The 12,140-nt window shown below is 34.7% G+C and overlaps 1 protein-coding gene across 4 annotated transcripts; it reads left to right on the plus strand.

Annotated features, from left to right (window-relative positions):
- The first annotated feature begins 496 nt into the window (after positions 1-496).
- Positions 497-5,521, plus strand: LOC105766123 (TORTIFOLIA1-like protein 4). 4 transcript variants are annotated; one of them, XM_052631777.1, is made up of 6 exons: positions 497-1,463; positions 1,576-1,681; positions 1,921-2,501; positions 3,057-3,255; positions 3,361-3,575; positions 5,024-5,521. In XM_052631777.1, exons 1-5 carry the CDS (start codon positions 648-650, stop codon positions 3,567-3,569), a joined length of 1,911 nt encoding a protein of 636 aa, XP_052487737.1. In that variant the 5' UTR covers positions 497-647; the 3' UTR covers positions 3,570-3,575; positions 5,024-5,521. The 4 variants fall into 4 exon arrangements, with proteins under 4 accessions (XP_052487737.1, XP_052487738.1, XP_012440904.1 ...); XM_052631778.1 differs by having other exon boundaries at positions 3,364-3,575; XM_012585450.2 differs by having other exon boundaries at positions 498-1,463; positions 1,927-2,501; positions 3,057-3,575.
- Positions 5,522-12,140: the final 6,619 nt, after the last annotated feature.

Here is a 12,140-nt window from a genome sequence, read left to right on the forward strand (position 1 = left end):
TAAAATATCATGTGTTCAAATTTTATCATATATAAATTATTCTTTAAAACATATTTTAAAAATAAAGTATTTTAAAATAATATTATTTATTTTAAATAAAAATATTTCATAATTTCTCTAATTGATTTGACACGCAATTGTTTTTGTAACCAACTCAATTGAAAGCATTGAAACCATATAAATAATTTTTTATTTATTGTAATTGAGAAAATTAAATATTATTTTAACATTAATCTCATTATAAATTCTTATCATATTTTTTATACAATACCTAAAATCACCCATAACTCCTCCACAGTTCTTAAAATAAGAGAATAATACGTTTTAGCATATTTAAATCCAAGTCCTCCCGTGCTAACACAAGGTTGATATCAATCTAAAACAAAAAAATTATTTTAAAAAAAATATTTATTTATTTTTTTCACCAAATAATAATTTAATATGAAAACGTAAAAAGAAAAGAAGAAAATTGTAATTAATGGAAAAAGGCTCCTGCAAGCTTCATTTATTATTTTTTATGACTATAATAACTGACAACCATCGCCTCCCTTCCGCTGCCGCCATTTCCCAAAACCACCAAAACTCACCGCTTCTCTCTATTTCCCCAAAATTTATCTGAAAATACATAACTTACCGCCAAAACAACAATGTCTTTCAAGAACCGATCTCCGACGACGATTCTTCAACCGCAACCGCAGGATCTCAAACAACGCGTTTATACTTGCCTCAACAAACTCGCTGACCGCGACACTCTTGCCGTCGCTTCCGCCGAGCTCGACTCCATCGCTCGCAACCTCACTTCAGATTCCATCTCTCCCTTCCTTAACTGCCTCTACGGCACCGATTCTTCGTCCAAGTCTCCGGTTCGGAGACAATGCGTTTGCCTTTTGACGTTGTTGTCTCGTTCGCATGGCAACGCACTGTCTCCTCACCTTTCTAAGATGGTTTCCACGCTTTCACGTCGACTACGAGACCCTGACTCCGCCGTCCGATCCGCCTGTGTCGAGGCAACCGCCGCAATGTCGTCTCACATCACTAAACCTCCGTTTTCGGTTTTGTCGAAGCCGTTGATCGAAATGCTCGTTGTGGAACAAGACGTGAACTCGCAGGTCGGAGCCGCGATGTGTTTGGCGGCGGCGATCGATGCGGCGCCGGATCCTGAGTCGGAGCAGCTTCGGAAGGTGTTACCGAAGTTAGGGAAGTTAGTTAGGAACGAAAGTTTCAAGGCGAAAGCAGCAGTGTTTGGAGTTATAGGAAGCGTCGCTAGTGTTGGCGGTGCCGGAAGTAAAGGTGTTTTGGATTGGTTGGTGCCTTGTGCGGTGGATGCTTTGAGTAGCGAAGATTGGGCAACGAGAAAGGCGGCAGCGGAGGCGTTGGGGAAAGTGGCGATGGCGGAGAAAGAGCTGACAGCGGAGTATAAATCGGCGTGTGTGGTGGCTCTAGAAAATAAGAGGTTTGATAAGGTGCATCCTTGTGTATCTTTACTCAGTAATTATTTAATAATTAATCGATTTTTCCCAAGAAGGAAAAGTAAGAAGAGTGCTTTATCCTTTTGTGAAAATTTTGCTGCTGCAGGTAAAGATTGTACGAGAAACTTTCAATCGTAGTTTGGATTTATGGAAGGAAGTTCCTGGAGTTTGTGAGGTCTCAGCTCCTTCTCAGTCCGACTCACCTTCAGTAGGTATAATAAAGAAATATTCAATTTTGTTTATCTTGTTTTTTTGTGAAGTTTGGAAGTTAATCATGTCCAAACCCAGAAAATTTGGCATTAAATGGACAGCATGTTTACATTTCTTTTTAGTTTAAAAACAGGAAAATTCTATTGTCACTATTATTCTGCTGCTGTAAATTTTTATGCTCGGTGACTACTGCTGCAACTATTTCTTTTATCATTTATATGCTTTTGTGCTTTGCCCGTAGAAGCAGGTAATGGTAGCTTTGGATGCTTTCCTTCAGTTACAAAAAGTGTCGATGATGCTGGTTTTAGAACTCCACAATCAAAGAAAGTAGTCCCCACAAGCAGGTCGCCTCCATTGGATGCTTCAACCGAGCCCACTGCCAAGAAAGAGACTCCCCTGAGGAGTAATAATAGGAATTGGAATATATCGGATTTCAGTAAGTTGGACCGCACAAAACCCTCTGATTGTAAGACTGAAATTGCTGAGCCGAGGAAGTCTCTGTTTTTCAAGGCCTATGATAATATCAAGAATAGTGACCTCGGAGTAATGGAGTCGAGAGAAATTGGGGACAGCGGAGATTCTAGGTTGGAGACAAAACGTATACTCTTTGCTAAGGTCTGTGATGAAAATGTTCAGAAATATGGAGGTTTGAAATCTGGGTCTCGGGTGGTTCCATTTCATGATGAGAATTTAGATTTTGATGACAAAAATGCAGCTGTAGAAGTTGATGAGAACCCCAAAGAGGTTGAAGATCTTTCTTTGATACGTGAACAGCTTGCTCAGATTGAAGACCAGCAATCCAATCTATTAAATCTCCTCCAGGTAGTTTACTGGAGCTGAATATCCTCTCTCTCTTTACGTAGGTTTTTTTTTTCAGTTTTTCACTTACCCTGGAATGCTTTTAGTGATTTCTTATCCGGAAGTTACTATTTTTGACTCTGTTTTTAATGGTTTTATCAATGAATTCCTTGGCTGCTTGTCTTTGTGATATTCCCTAGTACATTATGTGATTCTTTAAAAGCCTACTAGTGCTTGCTTCTATTATTTAGCCATTCTTTGGAGGATAATTTGGGGTATTCATTCTAGAGTATATCCCAAGAATTAATTATTAATGTTTTCCTTTGTTTTAAGAAGAATAATGAATGATTAGTGTGTTCTTACGACCAAGGAAGTTGGACTTAGTATATACATTGTCTATGCAATACACTCATCTTTCTCAGAATCCTCTTCATCTTTTTTTTTACCCTTTTAGAGTACCATTTGGAGTTTATTTAAGGTGGATATAATCCACTTTGTTCCATACTTCGGTGATGTTAAACTGTTTTAATTTTAATTTAAGTATTGACATGTTTATAACGTTTCTTCTTTTGATTCCAGAAATTCATTGGGAGCTCCCAAAGTGGGATCAATTCTCTGGAGACACGTGTGAATGGCCTGGAGATGGCTCTGGATGAAATATCTTATGATTTGTCTCTTTCAAATGGAAGGATTCCAAACATGGATTCTGCAGATAAAAGGTGTTGCAAGCTGCCTGGTACAGAATTTTTGAGTCCCAAGTTCTGGAGGAAAACTGAAGGTCGGTTTTCTACTTCTAGGTTATCTTCTTCTGGGCGCATGCTTTCCCTAAATGCTGCACATAACATACCTGATAAAGATTCTGGCGCTGAAACGTATATACCAGCAGTCAGCCAAAGGCATCAGCATCAAGGTTGCGGCGGATTTATAATGAATCCAGTGGCTGATGGTTGCAACGGTATAACTGATAATTCAGGGTCCTCGAATAGATTGTCAAAGAATACCATTCAAAATGCTGAGAGGGTTCAGCTTGGAAATGCTAGCGGTCCTGATGGGACGACTTTGGTTCGTTGTACTGCACCAATGAAACCTTAGAAGCAGGTAATGTAATTTCCCTGTATTTTATTATATAATTCTTTATTCAGATCAATAAATGCTCTTTGAATTTGCTATAGTTTATGGCTGTCTAGAGGCTTTGTGCACTTGAGTCAGTTACTTTATTAAAGTGGCAACATGTGTTGCTTGTTATCAAACCCTTTTAACTAATCTTACTATTGAAAAAGAAAATTTCGACATTTTAGTCTTGGTTTGGTTGGTGGCTTTGTTTCATGGCTTTTCTATTTACTTTTATGTCTTTAAAGAAATTGCTAGAAAGCAAAAGGTAAAAGGTAGGGGTGTGCAAATTTCGGGTAAAACCGAATTAATTTGGTTAACCGACCGAATTCGGTTAATCGGTTGGTTAACCAAATTAATTCGGTCGGGGTCAGTTAATAATTTTTGGAAGTTCGGTTAACGGTTAATTCAGTTCGAAATCGGTCAGTTAACCGAATTAACCGAATTTAATAAATAATATTATAATGTATAAGTATTTAGTCGGTTTGGTTAATTTTTTGGAAATATAAATTAATCGGTCGGTTAAGTCGGTTAATTTTTTATATGTTTTATATTTGTTTTAACAAAAACTAAAAAAATATATAAATTTCGATTAATTTGGTTAACTGACCGAATTAATCGAAATAGTTCGGTTCGATTAATTTTTTTTGAAAAAATTTTGTTTCGGTTAACGGTTAAGGGTTTAAAAGGGTCAGTTAATTCGGTTAATGGTAGTTCGGGTTGGTTAACCGCTCGGTTAACCGATTGAACACCTCTAGTAAGAAGTAATAGGATTGCTGATCTGAAATGAAAAGAAAAAAAGTGTAGAAGTGTAGTTATGTATTTTTTGTATAAAAAAATTTACATGTATTTGCATATGATCCTTTTTCTTGTCATCCAAATACATGCTTGCTTTGGTACTTTTAAAGTAAAGACAACTAACAAAAGTATCAACCAAATACAGCCTTAGTTTATATAATTCCCTATATATTGTTTCTCACCTTTTTTCAGATTATAAAATAGTTAAATTTGATAAATAATTCCAATATCTTACTTTAATTTACATCTATAGGGGTTTTGAAGGAGATGGACATTAATGTAGTATTGCAAACTGGCTTACATCCACAAAATAGGAAAACCTATTAAGACCATAGAAAATTTACGAAGTTATTAGAGCACAGAGCATTGGAGGTTTGAAAGCCAGCACCTTAAAAACCTCAACCCCTACAAAATGTGTGTTAGGCCACATCGGAATTTGAGCCCTGAAATATTAAGGTCATGTACACCTGGCAATTTGTGTAGTCAACTTTGTGTATAGATGTTGATAGTGCATAATAATTGAAAGAGTGGAGCTAATGTTACATTCCATCATATTTTCATCTTTCTGCAAAAGAGGCAAAAGCAAGTGTTTGATTCAATAAATCAATTGTTTGATCTGTTTTCTGTTTGTCTATCAGATCTCTTCAACTCAAGAGCTATTTCAAGAACCAGCCTCAAAGGTGTCTCGGATGATAAAACACAATGAATCAAGTTGTAGAGATGCGAAGGGGTTTGGCCGGTTACACGAGACAGTAGTCAGTAACTGCAATATTAGAGCCAAGGGTTTGCAAATATGGTGTCTTCCTTGCCTCCATTACTGACCTGTCTTTTAGCAATAGCCAATAGGCTAATAGAGAGGCTCCATCCATGTACATAGAAGGAGATTTCAGCTTGGCATTAATCAGTTTATATTTTTATGATTGCATCATGCATTTAACTTTTTCAATCTTAATGAAGAATTTCATCAAGAGAAAAACACAGATGTTTCCTTGCTGTCGGGTTGAGCTGCCTCGGCCTAAATTATACTCATTATGAAGATGAACAAGAATTCATTTGAAGTTTCTCAATTAAACATGAAGAATACATATTCAATCATTTATATTTAAGAATGAATAATTTAAAGCTTGCTTACTGAATCTTTTCTAATTTGATATACAGATATAATCTTTTGTATGTGAACATAGCTCAGGCATTTTCTGTTTCTTTTTCCTATGAAGGAAAATATTTGCTAAGACCATTACATTTATTACCGTAGTCTGGCTAGAAAAGGCTTATTTTGCGTATGCAGCCCAAGATAAACCAAATTCTTGTAACACCCTTCCCACAAACATCTGCAACGAAATTAGAGAATGACAGGAGAAGCAAAAGAGCAGAAATTTAGAATAGAATTATTGTGTATTTATTCTATCAAAGAAGCATATATATTTAAGTTACTGCTTGTTCTGTAAGTAAAGAAAATATAATCTAATTAAATTTAAGTCCCTACAAATCTACTACAAAATTTCCTATAAATTTATCTAAATAAATATTAGATATTATTAGAGATGTGCTGGAGCATAGATATTGATTATGTCCAACTTGTTATAAATATAATCAATTCACGGTCCATTCAAGGTTTTTGTAAAGATATCTCTCAATTGATCTCCTCTTTTGACACAACCTGCAACACAAGTTTTTGTTGAATCTTCTCATGAATAAAATGACAATCCACTTCAATATGGTTGGTCCATTCATGAAATAATGGATTATAAGATATATGAAGAGCAGCTTGGTTATCACACAATAGCTTCGCTGACACTAACGCTCAAAAGCCTAGTTCATTTAATAATTGTTGTAACTACATAGTCTCACACACAAACTTTGCCATTACTCTGTATTCTAATTCTACACTTGACCGCGATATTACATTTTCCTTCTTGCTTTTTCAAGAGATAAGATTTCCTCCAACAAAGACCCAATATCTTGTAGTAGACTTCTTATCCATATTGGTCATGCCTAATCTACATCTGTAAAGCACTTAATGATTGTGTGCCCATTATTCTTATGCAAAAGACCACAACTTGGACCTTTTTTTAGATAGCACAAGATTTGTTCCAACATTGTCTAATGTTTAACTGTTGGTGAAGACATAAATTGATTCACAACACTCATAGAATACACAATATCAGGACGAGTAATTGTGATATAATTTAGTTTCCCAACTGGTCTTCTATACCTCTCAAGGTCCTCAAACAGATCACTATCTTCGTTCATAAGTTGCAAACTGGAATCCATTTGTGTGTTGTATGGCTTACATCCCGATTTTCCAATTTTTGCTAATAAGTCAATAGCATATTTCCTCTTAGACAAGAATATACATTTCTTACTTTTGGTAACTTCAACTCCAATAAAATATTTCAAATGTTTCAAGTCTTTTGTTTGGAACCAAGTATGAATGGAGGATTTAAATGCCAAAATACTTGCATCATCACTCCTATTAATGACAATATCATCAACATAAACCACTAATAAGATCATGCCAGCCTCTGAATGCTTGTAGAAAACCAAGTGGTCATAACTGCTTTTCTGTATAACCAAATTCTTGGACCACCTCACTAAACCATCCAAACCAAGCCCGCAGACTCAGTTTCAAGCTATACAAATATTTTAGAAGACAACAAACCTTCCCACTCTACATTTATGCAACAAACCCTGGTAGTTGCTCCTTATAGACTTCCTCTTTAAAGATCTCCATGTAGAAAGGCATTCTTTATGTCAAGCTAGTGTAAAGGCCAATCATACGAAGCTGCCATAGATATAAACAAGCCAACTAAAGCCAACGTAGCCATTAAAGAGAAAGTATCAAAATAATCAGTACCATAAGCCTGAGAATAACCTTTACCAACAAGTTGGGCCTTTAGACGTACAACAGACTCATCAGGATTAACTTTGACAGTAAACACCCACTTACACCCAATAGCATTTTCACCAGTAGGTAGATCCACCAATTCCCAAGTACCATTACCATATAAAGCAATCATTTACTCTATCGTTGCATCTCTTGCCAGCCAGAATGAGGCAAGGCCTCTCTAACAATTCTAAAAATCAAAATAGACTCTAAAAATGCAATAAAAGAACTAGTCATAGGTGACAAATGGTCATAAGAAACAAAGGATGAAATGGGATAAGGACATTTCCAGTTACCTTTTTGAAGGGGAATAGGAAGAGCAATACTATGTTAGATCTGGTGCCCTAAGTGTAAGAATTCATTTGTAAACTTGTAATTTTTTTGAACAGATTTGTCAATAAAATAATTCATGGATTACATTAATATACTTTGTATAATGTCCTTATGTGGTTTTTGCATGCAAAACAAAATAGAAGCAAATATTGACTCACTGGTTGTCTAATGTTTAAATTAATACTAAGCAATATTTCATGGTCAGATCGTAATACGAAAAGACAACTTGGATTAGTAGATGAACCTAAACATGTCCTTAATTTAATAAAAAATGAGCTAATCGATTGAAAGACTAATATGCCATCTATCAAGTCCAATTAGGGAGATGCCTTATCTTGGGCATCGAAGCAGATGTGTAACACCCCTTACGCATCTCCGTCACTGGATCAGGGTTACAGGATGCTACCAAATAGAAATGAGCTATCATAGTTCAATTTTCTTTAAAGATAATGTAATAATCAAACATATAATCAAAATCATGATAATCATACATTATTAAGGTTAGTTTGAGCTAACGAAAGTCTTAAAACAATTGAAAATGAAGCAATGACTAATTTGAAGCATTTAAGAAAAACATGGCAAGAATGCAAAACAGGGGTCACACGGTCGTGTGATAACCTGAGGCCGTGATTCATCCTACACCTAAATTGAACAGACTACATGGTTGTGTCTTGCACCCGTGTATGGCATACGGCCGTGTGGCAGATCGTGTCATTGGTCGTGTGTGCCTAAAATACCTTCAACAATAAGTCAAATTTGACCAAAGATCTCTAAAATCGCAAACCAATGCATTAGACCCTCGAACAACATGATACAAGACACCAAAACATACCAAATTCAACTTAATTTACTCAACCTAAGTGTCTAACCAATATGCCTTAGTTGACACCACAATTCAACTCATGAAACAACAACCATTCACTACTATTCATGCCTAAATATACTCATACAATCATCATTTCTTTAACTGAGATATTAATAAGCAAAGTTCAATAAGTGACCAAAAACATAAGAATTTATTTTCACAATTTAAGCATACCTTATTTAACCATGCCTTTAACCATTTCATACCATTCAAGTCATTCACTCCAAACATTAACAATTACCAACATTTAATATCAAGTCATGTCATTACCTAAGCATACACATAATGCCATTCAAATATTGGCTAACATCATCAACTTACTAAGAGTCAATTAAGTATCAAGCACTTAATACATCAAGGTTAATTATAATCTAATTCATTACCAAAGTACCAAAACATGATCATTAGCTTGCATAGTGAACATCCTATATACATGTCAAAATATCATATATCTCTCTTTCAACCAACTAATCTAACTTTCCACCATTTAGCATCAAAACATTTCAAATTTACCAAGTCTTTTATCCATACCATGACATCATATTACCTATGTAATTGCATATTCAAAATGCCCTTCCAAATAATAAGTGCACAATTCAATCTATCCACTTATGTTTTCAACTAAGCATATTCCTTGTCACACAAACCAACAAGATTTTCAAGTCATATCAATATACTAGTGAACCAACATAACTTCTAAGTACATACCACACATAACTGAGCCTTAATACGATCAAAAGACTACCAAACCAATACCGAGATAGTGTGAGCTTCTTAACGATCCGCCTAACACGTTCCACAAGTTGCAAACCTACAAGGAAAAGGAAACAGGGGAGGGTAAGCATTACAAATGCTTAGTAAGTTCACAGGTGTAATAGCCTAATTTTCAGTGGTGACAGAACAGTAGTTCAGGACCACAAATTTCTATCGTGTCGACTTGTAAATATTATTTTTAGAATATTTATGAAGTCATTAGATTCATATTAAAATTTGGTTCGAAATTATTAACGTTTGGATAATTAATTAAAGAAAAAAGATTAAATTGTAAAAGGTACAAAAGTTAGTAATTAGTTCAATTAAATGATTAAATAGCTTATTAACTATATGAAGAGGGGCCAATATAATAATTAGTCCCTAATAGATAGCGTTGGACGGAAAAAGGAATTAAAATGATACGACAATATTAAGTTTTAATAGTAAAATGGTAATTATAATGAAATTAAATAACAAATAGTAAAACAATACCTTTCTTCTTCATTTTCACTTCTTCCATAACCAAAATTGTCTTGAAATTATGGCTTGAGAATCGGCTAAGCATAGAAACCTTGCATGTAAGTGAAATCCTTGCTCGTTTCTTGTAATTTTTATGTTTTTGATATTGTTGCAACTAGGTCCAACTAGCTCGTACCTGCGTTTTTTATTCTGTTAAAATTTTTTGAAGTTTCCATTGATGAATATTGAATGTTTGTGATGAATATCATGTATATTGAGCTTTGATTGGGTTGTTTGATGATTATGTAAAGTGATTTTTGTTAGATTTTGATTTTAGGATTAAATTGTGAAAATGGAAAAATATTAGGGTTTGATATTGAAATTAATATTCATTAGGGATTTTTAAGGGCCTAGTATATTTGGATGGAATATTAACTTGATAAAATGGTTAATTTGATGAATTTCTAGTTAAGGAACTAATTGCAAAAATTGTAAAAGTTTAGGGTAATTATGTAAATTCAAAGAATAAAAGGGTATTAATTGTAAAATGGATTGAAATGTGAAATGTAAGCTGATAATAGAGAATTTTATATTTTTAGATCAAGATCTCATAGATACTCGTGGAAAAAGAAAAATAGAGGAATAGTCCCTGAACTTCTGCAACTACTACAATTCTATCTAGGTAAGTTCGTACGGTTATAATTTAACATCTATATGAATTGTTGAATAGTATAACATAATATAATATATATATATATATGTTCAATTGTTGATAATGAGTTATTATTTGAGTTATGATATAGAAATTGATTACTCGGATTGGATTGAACGCGGGATAGAGTACAGTCGTGATATGACATGTTGTAGGGGATTGGAGTGGAGATGGATTGGAGGTAGTTATATATTTATTTCCTGAGTAAATCGAGGTTCAACATTTTTTGCGAACTCTTATGTTATACTCTCTGTCTGACGTGTTTTGGTTGGATTAGCTCTTACGAGCATTGGCGTGTTTCAGTTGGATTAGCTCTTATGAGAATTGGCGTGTTACGGTTGGATTAGCTCTTATGATCACTGGTGTGTTTCGGTTGGATTAGCTCTTATGAGCATTTCCATGTTACGGTTGGATTAGCTCTTATGAGCATTGGTGTGTTACGGTTGGATTAGCTCCTATGAGCACTAGCATGTTTCGGTTGGATTAGCTCTTATGAACATCAGCGTGTTATGGTTGGACTGACGATGTACTTCTATCCGTAAGTCACTTTTCGAATGGAAAATCTCGGTAAGGTAATTTTTTAATGAATTTGAAAGATTTGTTATATAATGAGTATTGATTTGAACATAAATGAATTTATCGATTGAAATTGTGGATGACAGGGAATTCTCATAGTTGATTATTATTGTTTGAATTGTTGTATTTACTTCGGTAAGAGTTATTGTTTAATATGTCAAACTTACTAAGCTTCATTAAGCTTACTTGTGTTATTTAATGTCCTTGTAGATACGTAGAAGGTTGGACGTTCGGATCGACACTCAAGTCACACTATCCAACTCAATTCGGTAGTTTTTGAAACGTTTAATTCAGATTATATGGCATGTATGGCATATGGCAGTTGTGATTTTTAAATATTAATATGTATCTACATTTCAATTATACATTTGTAATCTCTTATCTTTAAATATTCGGATTATAGAAATACCATTGAGTTTTACTCAGCTTACGGTTTTGTTTTTCCGTGTGCAGGTTAGATACTTCTCTTTTGATTGCCGATTCGACATCCAAAAATGATCCCGAAATCAAATGTGGTGATGTTTACCTTTTGTGTCAGCATATACCTAGGGTGTCTAAATAATATTTAATTTGTGGATTGATTGTAAATGAGGTTATAATTTTAATATCGGTTTGGTATATATATAAACATGTGTTTGTTTTTGAAGCCATATTATGTCATGGCAAATTGAACCAAATCTAGATATGTACATGTGACTTTAAGTTAGTGTTTAAGTGCTTATGAACTAGGCAAAATGAATTGAATTTGGTATGTTTATAATTTGGATTTGAATGATGCTTTGATGATATATTTTGATGATATAAATGTGGTACCAATGAGGGTACATTGGTTAGGCACCTAGGATGATTTTTTTAGCATGTTTTGAATGTGTTTGATCGTGTTTTGAACTGGTTAAATGAATGGTTTTTGAGTTGATTAATGTCCAAGAATGTAGGGAATGGTAAATTTTTTGTTTAAGGCACATTTTAAGTCCACACGGCCAGACACACTGGCGTGTAACGGGCATATGAGACACACGGCTAGCACATGGGCATGCGACGCCATTTTGAAAGGGTATATGGCCTGGCACAAAGGCATGTGGCTTGGCCGTGTGACCCAAGTTAGAGAGTTACATTGGCACAGACACGAGCTGGAACACGGCCGTGTGTCCCTACTTCGAATGCCCACAC

The sequence above is a fragment of the Gossypium raimondii genome, chromosome 5 (genome assembly GCF_025698545.1).
Source record: "Gossypium raimondii isolate GPD5lz chromosome 5, ASM2569854v1, whole genome shotgun sequence".
Classification (NCBI taxonomy): domain Eukaryota; kingdom Viridiplantae; phylum Streptophyta; class Magnoliopsida; order Malvales; family Malvaceae; genus Gossypium; species Gossypium raimondii.